The sequence below is a fragment of the Bactrocera oleae genome, chromosome X, assembly GCF_042242935.1.
Source record: "Bactrocera oleae isolate idBacOlea1 chromosome X, idBacOlea1, whole genome shotgun sequence".
Taxonomy (NCBI): Eukaryota; Metazoa; Arthropoda; class Insecta; order Diptera; family Tephritidae; genus Bactrocera; species Bactrocera oleae.
In genome coordinates this window covers 28453256-28473873 of record NC_091541.1, presented here as the reverse complement: position 1 = coordinate 28473873, position 20618 = coordinate 28453256, and the positions used below count along the sequence as shown (strand labels likewise).

The window sequence follows — 20618 nt, the reverse complement described above, 5'->3', positions numbered from 1 at the left end:
CACCGCCTACTTTTAGGTGAAAACCCATATATCTGCTTAACCCATTTCAAGCAAATTCGGTGTATAACGTTCTTTTTTTATATTTCTATGTCAGTGGGCAAAATCGGACTACAACCACCCATATAACACCATTTTCAATTCCATCTAATTCTTTCACTTTCCACTATGCATATCAAGCAACAATGATTATATCGGGGTAAAACTTTGCGTGAATATTACGTTTAAAGTATGCCTCCTTGTGACCAAAAATTGCCTAAATCGAACCAAAACTGTTCAAGCCCCAAAGTACTAAATATGTGGACCCCAGTGCCTATAGTTGGCCTTCTACCGAAAATATCAGTCAATCCACAAAGAAATCTCAAACGAGTATACCATTTGACTTTGCGAGAGTATAAAATGTCCGGTTACATTTTACATCCGGACATTTTATACTCTCTTTACTTGTTTAGTATGTAACAGATTTTTGGTGGGATCAGACGTGTTTATTTGGTGTTCTCTTGACAGTGAAAAATAAAGCTATGAAACAATTATCGAGAGCTGACTATGCTCGGTAAGTAAACGTTAAATATATTTAACATTTGTAAATATTATATTTTAATTACAATTATATAATAATAATATAATTATAATTATTTACGACGTATATCACAAAATATTTAATTTATTAGGTTAAGTGCAATCGAAAGGAATGAGTACTTGAGGAAAGTACTTGGGGAACAAGACAGTGATTCAAGTAGGGTTTCTAATAGCGATGACGAAGACTGGATTCCAGCAAATAAAGCTAGACATCAAAATCAACAAGGTAATTCAGTGCGTGACGAACCAGAAGATTCTGAATATACAGAAGAAATCGCTGAAGAGAATTCAGCGTCAGAAGAAGAAGTTGATTTATTGAATGATTGAAATAATAATTCTTTTTCTTAAATAATTAATTAATGTTGTTATTATTATTTCAGGAAGAGCTCAAGGAACATCTGGGAGTTTTATTGCTAAAGATAAAACAGTGTGGAACAAAACTCCACCAACTAAGCATCAGACCGCAGCTCATAATGTTGTACGCCAGCGGAGGGCCTTATCGCAGTACGGAGACGTTGTCAATTAGCGAGATTTAAAAAAAAATGTTTACCTACGAAATGGTTGATATAATCGTCCGTCACACTAATAAAAAAGCTGAAACAATTTTCCAACAGTACAATGTTAACCATCCAAACTACAGCATCAATGAAAGCCCGTTACGATACCCGAAATTTATTCGTTCTTCGGTATCTTGATTTGTGCTGGAGCAAATAATTCGAATACAGATCATACATTTGACATGTGGCACTACAATTCTTATCCGATGTATCGTGCGACGATGGGATTGACGAGATTCAATAATATTTGCGATTCGACGATGGTAATACTTGAAGTGAACTTAAAAAAAAAAATGTGGAAAACGGTTGGCCTCAAGGGCCATCCCTGCAACTTCCCTCTAATTTAATACGCTAACGTTCAAATTTCGCTTTTTTCACTGCTTTTGAGCTCTTCGAAATTTTTCGTTTTCGATATCTCGCAAGTAAATCAACCGATTTTGACCCGGTTTGCGGCAAACGATGTGTTTTTTCAAGGTTTAGAACTGATTAGTTTTTGGTGTCGATCGGTCAAGTCGTTTGGAAGAAACGATTTTTCAAAATTTTTATTTTTAAGATTTCTCAAAATCTACTGGTCCGATTGGGTCCAAACTCACACGAAATTCAAGTGCAATGAAACCCTTTGGAATGCCGTTTAGTTTATTCAAATCGGTTGAGCCGTTTAAAAGTTATAAGAGGGTCACATACATCCACACACACACACATACATACAGACATACGGACATCATCGTAGAAATGTTCGGGGAAGCTTCCTCGACCCTCAAAACGTCGAGATCTGTTGAGAACTCGATTTTTGCAAAATGGGGTGAAACCAATATCTTCCCGATTTTTGGAAAATTTTCAATTTTCTTAACGGGAAGTTAAAAACCAAGGCAGCTCCAATTCGTGATGTGTGGACAATGTTGAATTCAAATTTAGCTCAGATGTACAAACCAACAGCTAACTTGACGATTGATGAACAGCTTTATCCATACCGTGGCCGTACTGGATTTACTCAATATATTCCATTGAAACCAGGTATATATGGTATAAAGATCTGGTGGATTTATGATGCAGAAAACGCATATCCTTTGCAAGGGATTATGTACACTGGTAAAACAGATAATACTCGAGAAAAAAATCAAGGTGAAAGAATTGGCGGCTCCGTACCGAGGTAGTGGTAGAAACATCTGCATGGATAACTTCTTTACTACTGTACCAGTTGCTAAACATTTGTTGTCGTGGAATATTACCATTGTTGCACGCTAAAAAAGAATAAACCTTACATCCCTAGTGTTATGGGAGCAAATAAGACAAGGGAGCAGTATTCGACAGTTTTTGGATTTAACGAAAAGGTTACCATGTGTTCCTACGTTCCTAAAAAAAATAAAGCTGTCATTCTGATATCTACAATGCATTCAGATATATCAGTTGGTGATGACGCTCAACGAAAACCAGAAATAATAAATTTTTATAATAAATATAAAGCTGGACTTGACACAATGGACCAAATGGTCAAAAAAACGACAGAACGTCGTCAATTTATGCGTAAACTAAGTGAAGAACTAGCATTGCCGATGATTGAACATCGCACGGCGAATCCACAAGTAATGCGCCACTTCTCAACAAAGATTGCCATTGAAAGTGTATTAGGCCATATACTGACAGACACAGGCGTGATAAATCCTGGTCCAGAGGCTCCAAAAGATAAAACCAGAAGGAAAAAAGTAACAGGATCTTGTCATGTCAGCAATGCTTTGCCAATAAGAAGACGGCGAAAGACACGTAAGGCCTGTGCCAATTTTCACCAACCTGTGTGTGACGAGCATTCAGTTAATCGTGTACAATGTGTTCAATGTCATTAATTATAAAAAAAGTGTAATATTTCTTTATTTTTTTAATAAAATTTAGTTGCATGCATTAATAGAAATTATATAAAATTTTCTGCTTATGCTTTCCACTGTGTACCCGGGTACCCGGTTGTTAATAGGGCGATGGCTAGAGTTTAAGCTTATTTAAAAAAAAAAAAATCAATTAAATGAACTCACAAATAGCTTTCTTTTAAGTTAAAAAACGACGATTTGAGAGCTTAAAATGAAATACTGAATTTTCTTTAAGCTATTCACACAATACACAGTTACTAACATAAGGGTTAAGTGGACGCAATACCCAAATATGGAGACGGAAATGAGAATTTTTCGTCTTCAAATTTTGTATAAGTATACATACATAATAATACCAAATAAAATTGAAAACTTTAGACAAAATTTCATTTGCTAAATGTTTTGGTACAAATTAAAATTACAGAGTTGCAACTCTGGTAGGAATCTCAAACCAAAATTGCTGAAAAATACAAAAAATCTACAGTTTTCCTTGCCCCCTTTATTTACTGAATCAAGCATTTTGGTCATTACAACTAGTGGTTAATTAGTCAATGTACACTCACCTTTGCCTGCAGAATCGAAGTCACTTCTTCCACTTGTGCCTTCCATGCCGCTTGCATTGTATTCTGAAATATTTAATTATATTATATATATTATGTATATATAGTATATATTAACAAATAAATTAAAGTATATATTCAAATTAAAAAAAACAGAATTTAATATAAGTTTTATGAGAAATAATAATCAATGGGTAATAGAGCCAATCCCTAGAACATTCAGTTTTACGTTGCTGTAATTGAGCCGGATTTTATCCGGCCAAGTACTGTTATTTCGAGGATTTAACCCGGTTTGGATCGGTTAGAAAAAAAAACACGTAGAATATTAGGACAGCTCACTCTGTACAAAGAATAACTAAATGTGTTATAGAAAAATGCAGCAGTTCATCTGATATAACTGATCTAATAAAAAGCATGACTTGGCGACCTATGCATCAGCTTCATGGAATTCGTAGCAAAGGTCTTTACCACTTTTTCCTTTATTCTACAGAAAACCAACTATCTTTGTGTTCTGCTAAATTCATTTCAATAAGCAAGAATGTAAAGAGATTGCACAAATAACCAAACGGTTTTCTGTTGAAAAGCCATTGTAATTCTCTACAGCAATAATATGCAAAATGTTGAGTGGCAGCAGGCGGGGAAATATTGTGTATAAGTTGAGAAAAATCGAATGTGACAAAATCTGCAAATTAATAAAAAGCGTTTGATAAATTTGAAATACTGAATAAAGACTACTAAAGTTTACAATGAGTTCCGCTATTTTAGCATTTATTTTATTGGAAGAAAAAAGCAACGAAAAAATTAAACAGAAGATATTAATTAAGAGATCACAGTAATCCACTTGATGCACCAAGGGAATCGCATGTGAAATTTGGCTTGCTTTACAGATTTAAATCACATCATCGACTAAAAAAATACGCATTAGGGTGCTAAATTACGTTTTGTATATCTTCTTGAAATAACTGAATTTTTCCATAAACTCAATAACTATGACATTTTGTGTTTCATTCTTATGTTTTTCCCTATAGAAATAAAGATAAATTAAATCGTAACAATAATATAAATTAATTTTTTAACTTACATTTCAAAACTGTCCTCTTGCTTTGCTTCTGATAACATAACCGATAAAATTGGTTTCCGTGACACCCAAAACCGATACAATTTCTGTTTCAAACGTCAAACCAATAATATCTGAATTCATGACACCCTACACATTTTTTTGTTGGTTTTAATTCTGATTCCGGCAGCTATCAGATTCTACATCACCCCTGATTATGATTACTCACACATTGATCGATGTATTTGGCATAAAGTCCACAATACTACCCTACAAGAAACTGCTGTTTCACCAATACACTCACATTTATTATGTCAGAGGTGACGACCAATTAACAAAAAATTTACTGTTGATACTGTTATTGTTAAAAAGAGACACTTACGACCTTTGTTGCTTACTATAGCTTTACATAAGTAAGAATGAAATAGCTGAATTCTTGAGTAGTTTCACCACTGACAATCAAATGATGACAATAAAATTACTGTCAATGTTTACGGTTTTTCCAAAAGCAAATTATGTATACGTCAAAAAGAGACAAAACACATTCTCATAGGGGTTTCGAGAAATTGTGAAATACCAAGAACGCCATTCTTTGCGCAAAGTCCCAAAAGTTGCACATTGTTTAAGTATTTCCGCTCTACATTAAAAAAGATAAATTAAAATGAAATGAAAGTATATAAAAGATATATGTTGTAAAAAAATTATAAAACCCATTTAAAATAATTTAATTTCTAATTCAGATGAATTCGTGAAAAAAAGAGATTGAGCTGAGACACAATAGAACCAAAAATGCCTTTGTTTGAATTATTAATTAATTTATCATTGTAAAATTTGTTTATATACTCTTGCAACATGTTGCATAATAGTTTTGTCCGTGCAAGCGATAAGATGAGTAAAAATTTAAATATCTTCTTGGTACACATGTTCCCTTTCGCCCAAGGAGGGTTGTTATTGCAGATGGACGTAATTGAATATTTGCCCACAAAACGCCCTTAATCGAAAACATATAAAGTGCCATAACTAAGCTACATAATAAGATACAAGGATGCTATTTGCTACAACGACTTGCATTAGAGAATGGCATCTATGATTGAAAAAATGTTGATATTTTCAGTATTTATGAAAGAAATGTGATCAGAGTAAAACCGCAAAGAACATCTTAGTTTACACATTAAAAACGAAAATCTGGTATATAACAAATTCATAGAAAGCAGTTGATATACCAAAAATCAATTAAATGTAGTTACATTACCAGAACGGGCGTGGCCGCGAAAAATAGGTGGTTTGAGTTTTGCTTTTTAAAGAGAAAAGGTGCAGTGAATTCAAAGAGCACCTGGATTCTATATATGGCGACTTTTTTCTTTCGGTAACGACCGTCATATATTGACGAGTTTCAATATGGCCGCACGTCCGTTTTAGGATGAACCATACCCAGTTATCCCGAAGGCGACTACAACGAAGGGTAACGTAACGTGGGGCCATTTCGCGACCCGCGATGAAGCATGAATCCACTGGTACACAACAGAGTAGTTTTATCGCAACGGCCAAATTGGTCGATTTAGGCACCGACTGCTACAACCAACCACCGTATTCTCCAGAGTTAGCCCAGTAAGATTTCTTTTTTGCAAACAGAATAAAGTCACTCGCCGAGCAGCACTTTGAGTAAAGTGAAAAGATATGCGAAGGTTATGAGGGTCGCCGCCAAGAAAGCCTACTTTGAAGTCCTTCAGAAAATGTTAAATCATTAGAGTTAAAGATGTTGGCCCTTCGCTGTATTAAATGTACCGAACTAAATTAAGACCATATAGAAAACTATATCGTAACTTTTCAAAATTTTCCTTTCCCTTTTGTAGGTTGATTATTATATTTAGTATGTTCTTCCAGACAGGGCAATTTCATGAAGTACACGTAAACAACAACAATTAATGTAATCACTCTCATAAGCAGTATTTATGACAACAAACGTTACAATGTAATATTTAAATAGATTTTTAACCATTATAAGAAGCCTTGTAGTCCAAGTAAACATTATAACATATATCTAATATAATATATAAAACATGTCTCGTGTCACGGTGTTTGTTGCCAAACTCCTCCGAAACGGCTGTTCTAATTTTGGTGAGATTTGGTGGGCTTACCGAATAGGTCTGAGAATCTATTTTTTATACCCCTAAATATTAAGTGTGGTCCAGCCCAAATTGTTTCTTGTTATTTTTTGTTTCCAACAGCATGTTCAGCGTTGAAAGATACATACAATTTTAAATATTCAATCTTATACGATCATCCCCTGATTTTTAATCGCGTTTTAAAATATCATTCTGTTCCATTCACAGATCCACAACATTCAATCGGATATAAAAATTGTGGTATTCTATAATTTGCATGTGAAGTTCTGTCAACTAATCAGTTATCCCCGCCATGTGTCTCCCGTTGTCACTTCTCAACCAGCCAACATCACGGAGTATGGATGAAAACGAAGCTTCCTTTTTCACAATCTTAATACAGTGTTCCTTTATTTTCTTTTGGTTTTATTTGAGCCACGATCATAGCAGTGACTGTTATACTTATAATTTTGCATCTCATAAGTTAATTTAATTCTCATAGTGAACTTAGCATTATTTCTTTGTGTATCTCGAACAAACGAGCGGCAAACGCGCATTTTTTCCGAACGAAATAACAATTGAACGTGCTATAAATCCATTGAAACCACACTATTTTACATGGGCTCAACCGAAAAAATTGATATTCCGGTGCATTTAAATTAAATAATTTGGGTCGTGTACATACATATAGTCAATCCAAGGAAGATTGAGTGCTGTAATCTGCGACTGTTAATGTTACCGGACCAATGTCATTTCAAGATATACTCGCACGTAAAGAAATGGACAACAGTATCTAACGTATATTGATGCATGCCTTGCACTAGATTTGCTAGAAGATGAAAATCATTGGGACAGTATGCTTGCTGAAGCAGCATTTAACTCCAAATTCGTCTACTATTTGCTATAGTGCTGAAGACATGTTTTCTGGTTCGATCAAAAATTTTGTTTGAAAATCACAAAGATTCGATGACCAATAATATATTCGGCCCTATTTCCGTTGTCGTTTCCAAGTTGTTGCATTGTTATCGTTGCTTCGTTTCTAAATTCGTATGAAGTATATAATAACCCAACGATTACAGGATTTTAATGTCACTCGTTGTGTTCTGTTATAACTATAAGAAGCTTCCCATTGGAGAAAACTTGGCTAAAAGCCCAGCAGATCAAGTTGATGTATGAGAATCGAGACATTTACTTTATCGTAAGCCTTGCTAAAGTCTGTGTATATAACATCCGTGTGCTTATGTTACCTAAAACCCAATGATACATGGTTTATAAAGTCAAGCAATTTGTTAGAGTCGATTTCCCTTTACGAAATCCATGCTGAGATGATGCAGTTATATGGTGAGTGATGATAGCTTTCAAAAGTTTAGGTATAACTGATAGTTTTGCGATACCTCTATATTTTTCAATATTGGACCTAAATCCACTTTTAGGCAAAGGAATTATAAATGACTGTTTCTATATTGAAGGAAATATACCGTGTTTAAGGGAGGAATTAAATATCCTGGTCAAAGCCAAGTAAATATATTTGGCACAATTTTTTAGGAAGCATGAGGGTATCATGTCTGGGCCGTAACTAAAAGAAGGTTTTAACTTATATAAATTAAATAGGACGTATTCTTCAGAAATAATTGGAACGTTAATTAAAGTATTAGAACACAGCAGTGCTGATAGGAAAAAGTTTTAGAAGAATTATTACAGTAGTTTGACTTGAAAAATTCAGCAAACATATTGGATATAATATCATTGTCACTTGAAATAATAGATTTGTATTTCATCGCGGACAGAAATTTGGAAATCCTGGGTTTGGAGTTGACGAAATCATAAAACGATTTTGGATTAATTACAATATTCTTGTTTACTTTATTTAAGTAATAATTATAACATTTTTTGTTTAGGTCAAAATATTGTCGACGCAATACAGAATATTGAGAATTGTCCACAAGCAGGATGATACGAGTCTTCTGGTAGAACAAGAGGATTACTCTGAATAACGGAACACTTTGAAGAGGTATTAACGTATACTAAATCAAAGCATTTACCAAATTTATTCGGAATCAAATAAATTTGGTTCAGACCCAACTCGGAAATTTTTTCTAAAAACTCATTAAAACATGACCGATTGCAGATCGGTACTATATAGTCATCGAAAGCTTTCCACGAAGCCCACGAAAAATTGAAATCTCCTAAAACGATTATTGAATCAGCATTATTTTCCAACGAGGTATCACTATTTATTAAAGAAGCACGCTGCATGTATACAGATAAGTCCAAATGGGGTGGTATATAAGATAGGGTTAGATAAATAAAGCAATTATTAACGAAGACATTTCAATTCAAATGAGTCGGTTCCTGGAACGAGAACATCTTCATATGGGATAGAGGAATGTACAAATAGAACACCTCCTCCGATTCTGTTCAGTCGATCACATCTAAATATTTGAAATTCGCTGTTTAAAATCTCATTATCAACAAGTAAGGAAGGGCTAAGTACGGATGTAACCGAAAATTTTATACTCTCGCAAAGTCAAATGGTATACTCGCTGAGATTTCTTTGTGGATTGACCGATATTTTCGGTAGAAGGTCAACTATAGGCACTGTGGTCCACATATTCAGTACCTAGGGGCTTGAACAGTTTTGGTTCGATTTAGACAATTTTTGGCCACAAGGTGGCATACTTTAATAGCATTATTCACGCAAAGTTTTATCCCGATACAGTCATTGTTGCCTGATTTGCATAGTGGAAAGTCAAAGAATCAGATGGAATTTAAAATGGTGTTATATGGGAAGTATGCGTGGTTGTAATCCGATTTCGCTGTTTTTGCACTATAACATAGAAATATGAGAATAATGTAATGCACCTAATTGTTTGAAATCGGTTAAGCAGATCCCAAGAAATGGGTTTTCACCTAAAAGTGGGCGGTGCCATTTTAACTGCAGATGCCCCTTCTTAATGTGATCCTGTGTACCAAATAACAGTCTTGTATCTTATTGCGGAGCTTAGTTATGCCAATTTATTTGTTTTTGATTAATAGCGTTTTGTGGGCGTGGCAGTGATCCGATCATCTGCAATACCAACCGTCTTACGGTACCAAGAAACATGTGTACCAAGTTTCATAAAGATATCTCAATTTTTACTCAAGTTACAGCTTGCACAGACGGACGGACAGACGGACGGACGGACAGACAGTCACCCGGATTTCAACTCGTCTCTTCATGCTGATCATTTATATATATATAACATAACTATTATACTCTGTAGCAACATGTTGCAAGAGTATACATATGGTAGTTTTTTAATTTTTAAACCGAAATACCGGATTTAAAAATAACAAACAAATTTTTAAACCCAAACACCGCAAAGAAAAAAGTTTAGTCCACAAAATCGAAAAATCGTAAAAAAAATATTTATTTTTTTAATTTTTAATTTTCATACAATAAAATTTAATAAAGTATTAGACCGCACCTGTAATGAGGGCAATCTTAATGCTGAAAATTTTTATAATACGTGCATGGCCTCGACTCCTAATAAATTTAATGTACATATCTCACAAACAATATAAGCTATATCGACCAAACTTTCTAAAGGAATTCTTTTGACACCTCCCCATATAACGGTTATGTTTAGCATTAGGTGACCATATTTGTCCCGGCAAAATCCGGGACGGTTTTTTTAGTTATCCATTGTTTCCATATTATAATTCACTGAAAATCGCGACATATAATAGATGAGAGAGCAACACAATTTTATTTAATTCATTCTTTTTTTCTAAGCCCGGGACGCTTAACACGGAATCCGGACTGTCCCTATCAAACCTGGACGAATGGTCAGCTATGATTAGCAGTTTTCAATAGTGCGATAACCTCCTTAATAAATCCGTGATGAGCATAAAATTTTGAACCTAAAATGGAACTTAACCGTTTTAAGAGTTGAGTTGTAAAAATTAGAAAATGGGTATGACACCGTCCACCTATAGGAGAAATTAGATAACTCAGGAACTTCTCAACTAATTACAATAAATTTTGGTGCGTAACATTACATTTGTATCCATTTATTACAGTGTGAAAATGGGCGAAATTGGAGAATGACCCCTACTTCCCATACATCACAATTTAAAATTCCATATGATTCTTTCCCTATACAGTACATATGGTAAATTGCGAGTCAATGACGTTATCGAAATAAGACTTTCCACACAAAGTGTATTTGAAGTATACGATTTAACGTTCAACAAGTAAAGAAGAACTAATTTCGGGTATAACCGAACATTTCATACTCTTGCAACTTGTCAAGTTCAAAGACGGGGATAAACCTTCAGGTGTTGGCAAAACTTCATATTAAAAAATGTAGCGAAAGAGTTAAATATTCATTGTTCGATGAAATCGTGAATGGATGGATTATAATCAAATTTATATCTTATTAACTTATATTATACGTTATAGAATAAAGCAGTTTTCTAACTATATTTTACTTCTCGACAGCGAAATTTATATATAAATTATCCTCAACTAAGCCATATGTAACATAAACTCAATCGAAGGGTCTAAATTTAATGTATTAAGTTGATGTGCAAAACGTCAACCAGAGCATCGGAATTCATTACATTAGAAAAATGAGATTTAGATCAAGGTCTAAACCAATTCCATTCATATTAAGCGCTAAACCACATATTTTTTAAGAAAGTCTACACACTAAAATTTCACATTTTATCAACCTAAAGGTTTAAAGACAGATGGAGAGTGGGAAATCACTATATAGGGTGTTTTGGGGACAGAAAAGGTCTCGGCTGATTGCATAATTTTTTGACATTCCTCAGGTATACTCGAGAACATATTTTTGAGCAATTTTATAAATATATAACTCATACACTGACCGACATATTCGGCGTATGGTTTGTTAGAATAATGAAAATCATTATGTATATAGTAATTCGTGGACCAATTTCACATATTCGGAATGAAACTATAGTACATACTTGTATATCCAATATTATGCGTTCAGTTAAATTTGCTACGATATCATACATATTGACCGATATATACGGTACAAAGCAAAGTTTGAATATTTTATATTAGGTATATAAGAGATAGGAGTAGTATTGACCCGATTTTATCTATGTTTGGCATCACTTCATATTATTAACAGAAAAACATGCTCTCTGAATTTCATTAAGGTAGTTCTCATACCATCACCAATATATACGGTATAGCGTCAACTAGATGTTTGAACTACCTGGTATTGAGTATATGGGATCTAACGCAAGTTTTCTCCCGATTTTATCCATTTTAGGCACTAAGATGAACCGTTATCAGATTAATACGCTGTCTCAATTCTTTGAGATATCTTACATATTTGCCGATACATGCGGTATAAAGTCAGCCGAAAGTTCGAAAAACTTTCTATTAGGTATATGCGGGCTAAGGAAATTATTGATCCGAATTTCTATAATATATCTCACAGATTGACCGATATTTTCGATAAGAAGATCGCAAATGGAACTGGGGTTCACATATTGAATAGTTTTGGTCCTATTATGGCAATTTTTGGCCATACGGTGCCACACCGCACTATTTTTGCAGTTTTGTCCGGATTGGTTCTTTATTTGTATACTGGAGAGTGAAAAAAACAGATGGAATTTAAATTTTTCGTCTAATTTCGCTTGTTTTCACACTTTAATGTAGGAATGTCAAGATAATATTATCTTCCAGGTTTGGTTTATATCGGTCAAGTATACTAGATAGATGCCCTTTATGCAATTTGTAATAACGGCCTTGTATCTTATTGTGAAGCTTAGTTATGGCACATTATAGGTTTTTATTTAATGGCGTTTTGTGAGCGTGACAGTGGTCCGATTATCCATACATGAATACCATCCTTCTTACGCTGCCAAGAAACATGTGTACCAAGTTTCCTCAAGATATCTAAATTTTTACACAAGTTACCCAGACGGACAGGATTTTAACTCGTCTTGTCTTGTTCATTTATATTATATATATATATATATATATAAATATATATAACTCTATATCTATCTTGATTAGTTTTAGGTGACACAAACACCCGTCAAGTCCTCAGATACCGATCAGATCAGAAGATACAAGTGGACCTCATGGTTGATTTTTACCGAAAATTTCGGTCAAGCTGCGAGGTCTCTTAATGAAAGTCAGGAGCATTCTTTCTTCCTTAGGCTCCCTTATACCGAATAGAAAGGTTTTTGGACTTCCGGTTGAGTTTATACCGAGTATATAATATCTTAAGGATACTAAGTAGATTTCTCAAAAAATAATATGGTTTAGTGTTGCATGTGAATCAAATTGGTCTTGACCTTTACCTAAACTTCATATCTCTAATATAATATAATATTATGATTTTTTCCTCATATACCGAATATACAATATTACTACGGATATTCATTTTAAAACTATTTATTTTGAAATTTGTTACTGTTTCGAAGTACATATTTTACATAATTCTTCATAAAATTTTTCTAACCTATATCACTATCCTAACCTATAAATTTGTTTAGGTAATTTAGAGTTTTCAGAGATACAATTTTAAAATTATCTTTCATTTTGAATTATACTGTAGTGGAAATAGTGAATATACAAAACTAAGAAATAAATAAATTGGGTCTGCTAGTATTATATAATTTAAAAAGATACAAAAGTTGTTTGTAATTAATAAAAGCATGTTGAACTCTAACGCAAATTTTTTTATAAATAACACTTGAAAGTGTTTCCTCGGCTTAGTTCTTTCACCTTTGTTTTAAAAGGTTGCCTGGACGCGAGGATACCTTGCAGTGAGATTTATTAAGTAATATAAATTTTACACATTTGCACTTATACGGAGAGTTGATATACAACTTACTTGAGCCAGAAATGCCTTCGTCGCCACTGCCAAGGTCAGACATGTTATTGTTGTAAAAAATGTTTTAAATGTTGCTTCTGACGATGTTTGTGTGCATATATATGCACATATATATCTTTGATTTTTGGTGTCCTTTCCTCTGACTTTAAAGAAAGCTGTTTTTTCTTATATAAATATTATATATACATACATATAAATGGATATTAATTCTAGAACTTCTACTTATTTCTTTTCGTTAATCTATTTAACAATTTTTAAACGACCAGCGCTCAATAGACCCGTTTTCGTACCACAGGTACTTACATAACTGTAATCTATATAGTATAACGATTATTCAATCCTTTTATAGTGCACCGGTTTTAAACAAGTAGATGAAGTTCGCGTTATTTGTCGTTTTATGGTGGTAGTATTCATTGATTCCCGCCAATTTCCCAAAAGGTGACGTTGTTGATAAATTTGGTATTTTAAATTTTTTAAATCAATTTTGAAAATTGGTTTTAACAATCTTTAACACTTTATTTATGTTTTTTAGTTGAAACGGGTAATAATTTAATACTTTCTTCTATTCAAAACTCTGGTATTAATACAAATAAAACTTATATATTTTTCATCCAGTGCTAACTGTTTGTCAGATATTCAAAACAAAAATTTCTGACTGAAACTTGCGCCACTCTCGCACCACCACTTTCCACCTGTGAATGACAAGAAATAAAAGCCAAAATTATCGTATATATTAAGTAATATAAGATTAATGAAAGATAAATGTAAATGTATACGTAAAAATCAATCTCATACGATATTTTTAAAATATATAATATATTCATGCAATTTAATTGTTTAGATATGAATATATATGAAATATTTATTTGTTACTGAAACCTGAAACTGTTTTTTTGCATCTAATATCTCAGAAATATTTTTAAGTAAATCCGCCAAATTCTTTTCGAGTTGTTAGAAACCGGTAGGTTAAGTGTTAAACTTAAATACGTTTTTCTCAAAGCTATGTTTCATTTCCTGCTGACCACTTTTGGTCGAAAACAGCTCGGTAGATTTCATGGAAATTTATACAGCTATTTGAAAATCTGCTTGGTCGAAGGATTTATTTTTTTCAATTTCGCATTTTTTTAAACAATTAACTGCTGTTTCATCCGAAAATCTGAAAAAAAATTTTCCGAGGCCGACATTTAGTTAATTAGAAAAATCAATATGCGATCGAGCACTAGAATAATTATTAATAAAACTAATTTTTTTGTCCGATTGATTTTGGATGAGTCTCCAAGGATTAGTGATGATCAATTCAAGGAGCTTCAGATAGACATAGATAGATAGATAGAAAATTATTAACCTTTTCTTTCAAATTTCTGTCTATTCCTGTTCTATATTTAATAATGGTATATAGGGTTTACTTTCATAAAATAAAATAATTTTCTGGAAAAACAATTTTCTTTTAAATTGGAACTTTTTCCATACTGCCTAGAGAGAACCCATTATCCCTGCAACATATATATAAAAATATTTTAACAATAGTAAATAGTTTAAAACAGTTGGTATCTGTTTTATAAGAGAAATGTAGACATTTTGGATAGTGTGCTACGAAACGGTAAGATGAAATCCATTACAAGTGTTCAAAAGTGAACGCCTATCAAATTGACCCTTTATAACTTCTTATTCTAACTGCAAGGAGCTTAAAACTTTCTCCTGCGCAATCCACAGCGGTCAGACTTCCAACTGGACGAAGAAAAACAAACTAGACATCAACATTTTTGTTGATGGTGCCAAATTTTCGACAGTAAATAACCCCAAAAATTCGGGTATTACGTTTGATAGTTTGTACTCCTTCACTCCACATACGACCGTGGATCTAGCTCTGTTTCGATCGATAAGTAATAAAGCAACACCTAGCAGCAGGTTTTCTCGTTATCCTCCTGAAAATTACTGGCATTGAGTCCAACTCTGGCCCAGAAAAATTTTTCGGCAGTGTTTGCGTCAAAAGTCTCCTCCATCTTGGTGAGAGCCGCTTGTTGCTTGGCGTCTTTAACGCGTACCATGATCTTTGCCACTCCTCTCTGTCAAACGATCGTAGAGTGATGGATCTGGCGAAACAGATAGATGACTCGACATTCTGCACAATGAACGACGAAGCCCCACCGGAATTATGTCGTGTCGAAAGCCAATTCCATGGTCGTACCTCCTCGGACTCGAAGAAGTTCGGGAGCTATTTCAGCCGACAATTCATACTGCACTTAACGGTGGAAGAGCCGGAAAATGTGGTACCCGACGGTTGCCCGGTCACCGACGAGGAGGTTCAGAGGAGAGTAAAACATCTAGTCTCGACGGAAGTAAGTTATCTCTCCACGATCCTCAACCTGTCACTAACCATTCTTCACATTACAGATGTGTAGAAAATCAGAAGGGTGGTCCCACCTGGGAAGCCTGCCAATCTAGGGGAGTCCTATCGCCCAAAAACTCTCCTTACGCTAGTAGTGAAAACACTTCAGGCCTTGCTATCGGAAGTCACAGGAGAGTCATAGGAGAAACCTGCTGGCTCTATAGAATAAGATATGATGATTGAAGCAAGGAAGATGAAGAACACCTTCGTTTCAATTTCTTTTGGTCTACTGCACTACTTGTTCTTTACCTATGTTCATCATGTCGCAATGGTAGAAGTTCTAATCGGACACTGTCAAATAAACATACAATGCGAAGAGGTTTAAAATCTTGAAGAACGCAAGACATTTTTTTCTAGACTGTCCAGCTTTTGCTAGAATTAAGTTGAAACATGTCATGTCTTGCCTTTATTGAATCGGGCCAACCAACTAGAATTGGTATTAGTACCCTCAACAAATTTCGGATAGGCTCAAACCGCTTCATCGAAACATGATGGTATTTTGATCCATACTGAAGAGTATTTGTATCACAAAAGACCGTGTTTCAACTTTCCATATTGGAATCTGGTGTCCTCTGTTGCGGGAATTAAGCCCATAGTTTAGACTAAAATTCGGACAGCTATAGCATACGTAGGTTGCCTTTTATATTTCGGGATTTGGCAACCCTAGATTTGCAAACTGGCAATTTACAACTTTATCACAAATGTTATACATATTCAGAACGTTTTGAAATACGAATGCTATTTGTGTTGTTTACAGTAACTTAAAATATTCATCTCAGCCAGTAAATGGAATTGAATCGCGAACATTTTCGCGCTTCTACTTTTTTACAACTTTCAACGTGGATTAACTTAGCAACAGTGCATCGATGAACTTAATTCAATTTTTGACGATGAAGCTCGACCGATAGCCAGTGTTTATCGATGATATGGTGAATTTAATCGAGGTCGTAGATCACTCCAAGACGTATTTCGTGAAGGACGTCCAAAATCAGTTGTTCCGGAAGCTATTGATGCTGTGAACGAACTGATATTGCAAGATCGTCATGTGACCTATCGTGAGATAGAGAAAACTATAGGCATTTGTGGGACCAGCATACATTCAATATTACATGAACATTTGACTGTAAAAAAAAATTGTCACGTTAGATCCCTCACAATTTGTCAATCGCTGAAAAAAAGGCTCGTGTTGATTGGTCGAGAGAAATGTTAAAAAAAAAAAATACGATAGCGGTGCTTCAAAACACGTCTATGACATCATGACAGGTGAAAGATCGTGGACTTACGCATATTAGCCCGAAAGTCAACAGCAGTCGACTGTATGGGTGTTCGGATTCGTCTCATATCCAACAAAAGTTGTTCGAAACATTTTCAAGCAAATCGCTGCCCGTTTTTTGGAAAAACTTGACATGTCGCAACCATACCACTAGGACAACGTAGAAAAGTAAATTCTGAATGGTATACAACTTATTGTTTGCCAGTTGGCTTTCAAAAAATCCAGAAAACCAACCGTCAATAACGGATAGCTCTTCACCGCGACAATGCGAGCTCTCACACATCGACTGAAACAACTGCATTTTTGAGCACTCAAAACATCGATTTGATGAGTCCTTCACTGTATAGTCTTGACTTGGCATCAAATGACTTCTTTTTATTCACGTACAAAAAAAATAAACTAACGTTTTTCGACAGCTAAAGAGGCGGTTGATGTGTTTAGAACGCATGTAAAATGGAAAATATTTTTCGAATACGGGATCAACTTTATAAAATTTCTTGATTTTCACTGTCATTGTTGAGTATATTATATATTATAGGACTATTCTGCAAAATTACGAGCTCTTAGCCTTTTACTTGAAACGTTATACCGGAAAAGAATCTGAATAATCGGTTGTATCTGGTATATACACATAGCCAATAAAGTCTGCGTTCACCCGACACTATTTTTTAAGTGAAGTAAAAACAGAATATAAACGGGTAATTCAGTTCAAATTTTCTACATGTATTTCTTCTTTATATTTTTAAGTTCAAAATGCAAAAACAAAAATGTATATTCCTATTTTCATTTTTGTGATAACGACGCGCTGGACAGAAGAATACGTTCTTCCAATAGTTTAACCAATATTTCTGAAACTTTCCATCTTTCCACAACTTAATAATAATTTTTCATTCCGACAGACTAATTTCGTTTCCTTTGGTTTCCATTTTTATACTCTATGTTTTTTCTATTATATGGTTTATTTTAAATTCAAAAGCGACATTAAATTTCATAAATCATTTTAATCTTTTCTTCATTTAATTTAAGTTTGTTAATTTTTAACCAACTACTGACTAACTCTATATCACTTAAAATTTTATCTCGACACTTTCTCATTTTCACCATTTTAATTAATTATTCTTTTATTAATTAATTAACGTATCATCCGCATATAAAATTATGTTTCATTTTTATACTATCGCAACATGTTGCTACAGAGTATAATAGTTTTGTTCTCCTAACGGTATAAATCATCAGGATGAAGAGACGAGTCGAAATCCGGGTGACTGTCTGTACGTCCGTCCGTCTGTGCAAGCTGTAATTTAAGTAAAAAATTTAGATATCTTTATAAACTTGGTACACATGTTTCTTGGTACCGTAAGACGGTTGGTATTGCAGATAGGCGTAATCGGACCACTGCCACGCCCACAAAAAGCCATTACTCAAAAACAAGTAAATTGCCATAACTAAGCTCCACAAGATACAAGACTCTTATTTGGTATACAGGATCACATTAGGGAGGGGCATCTATCTCCTATACCACTGAAGCTATAATAACAAAATTCACTGGGAACAAAGATTTTTAGCATCTCTATCGACAGTGTGAAAATGGGTGACAACCCCGCACACTTCCCATATAACGGTACTGTTAAAAACTACTGAAAGCGCGATAAATCAAGCACTAAATAAGCCAGAGACATTAAATTTTATCTCGGATGGTATAAGATGATTTTATAAGAACCACGTTCAAAATTAGATAGTGGGCGTGGCACCGCCCACTTTTAGGTGAAAACCCAACCTTGGGATCTGCTTAACCGATTTCAACCAAATTCTGTACATAATATTCTTCTTATATTCTATGTTATAGTACGAAAATGGGCGAAATCGGATTACAACCACGCCTATTTCCCATATAACATCATTTTAAATTCCATGTGATTTTTTCACTTTCCAGTATGCAAATTAAGAAACAATGATTATATCGGCGTAAAACTTTACGTGAATAATACGTTTAAAGTATGCCACCTTGTTACCAAAAATTATCTAAATTGAACCAGAACTGTTCAAGCCCCTAGGTACTGAATATGTGGACCCCAGTGCCTATAGTTGACTTTTTATCAAAATTATCGGTCAACATAGAACAAGGCGGCAAGATCGAGTATACCATTTGACTTTGCGAGAGTATAAAATGTTCGGTTACATCCGAACTTAGCAGTTCTTTACTTGTTTTAAATATTATTAAAACGCGTCACGAGCTTCTTTAACGACTAATTATATTAAAAAACAATATAATCTACGTAAAAAGAACGAACAAATTCATGAGAAGTAACGGTATTTCCAATTCAAGCTAACTGAACGCAGACTTATTGGTGCCTATGTTTACTAGTTCTTACACTAAAATCTCTTAATCACAAAAGTGAAAATAGGAATATACATTTTTGTTTTTGCATTTTGAACTTTAGAATATAAAAAAGAAATATTGTACATGCAGAAAATTTGAACTGAATTACCTATTTACATTGTGTTTTTACTTCACTTAAAAAACATGTGTCGGGTGAACGCAGACTTTATTGGCTATGTGTATATTACAGTTGCACGATTTTCGTTTTTCCTTTTTATTGTTAAGTATTCACTGGAGGACAATTCTGCAAAATTACGTTCGCTTAGCTTTTTAATTGAAGACAGGCTACCGGAAAAAGGATATCTAAATAATCGGTTGTATGGATATGTGATATACATAAGTGTCCAATCTGGCTGAATCCGACAAATGATTAAAAAAATGTCAAATTGCACCTATGTATGTATTAAATTTCGGGTCGGCTTTAATATACCGTCCCAGGCTTTCGGGGATAAAATGGGTGTGGGCGGACAGAGGAGATCCTCTAGATCAAGAATATATATAGATATAGCCGCAGGAAACTTATAGCTATTGAGATATTTACGTTTAAAGTTGAAAATTTCAACTATTTAAAATACGTATTTTTGCGATATAAAATGAATAATTCGCTCATACCTATTTTATCCCGAAACCCTGGGACGGTATACTAAAGTTTTCCTTAAATTTCATTTCGATATCTCAAAAACTGACGAAGACATTTTTATGAGCCCTAAAAATTATTCAGAATTGTTCAGAATGATCCGTAGAACATTTCCCGCGATTTTTTTGACTCCCTGTAAATCAACCCGCTCTAATATATATATATATATAACCACAACAAACTTATAGTTTTTAAGAAATATATATGTAAATATCATAAATGTAACAATTTAAGTACGCCATGTTTCGATTTATAATGCAAACACAAGTGACCAACACTTTCGTTGCTTCTGATACGAACTAACACTTCACTAAATCGGAGTAAATTTTATATGATGCTTTTATAGGATGCTATTGCCC

General features: G+C 34.0%; 1 protein-coding gene across 10 annotated transcripts in view; it reads right to left on the bottom strand.

The window, feature by feature from the left end:
- Positions 1–20618, bottom strand: part of Pur-alpha (Purine-rich binding protein-alpha) — a 62023-nt gene that overhangs the window by 35730 nt on the left and 5675 nt on the right. For 6 of the 10 annotated variants that reach the window (XM_036363661.2, XM_070112717.1, XM_036363657.2 and 3 more), the window contains exons 2-3: positions 13581–14272; positions 3556–3618 (exon numbers count right to left, since the gene is read on the bottom strand). In XM_036363661.2, coding sequence (XP_036219554.1) covers positions 3556–3618; positions 13581–13623 — 106 coding nt within the window. In that variant the 5' untranslated portion in view covers positions 13624–14272. Of the gene's footprint in view, positions 1–3555; positions 3619–4633; positions 4880–4991; positions 5247–13580; positions 14273–20618 lie in introns of all 10 variants that reach the window. The other 4 variants (XM_036363682.2, XM_014239348.3, XM_014239351.3 and 1 more) reach the window with 4 other exon arrangements.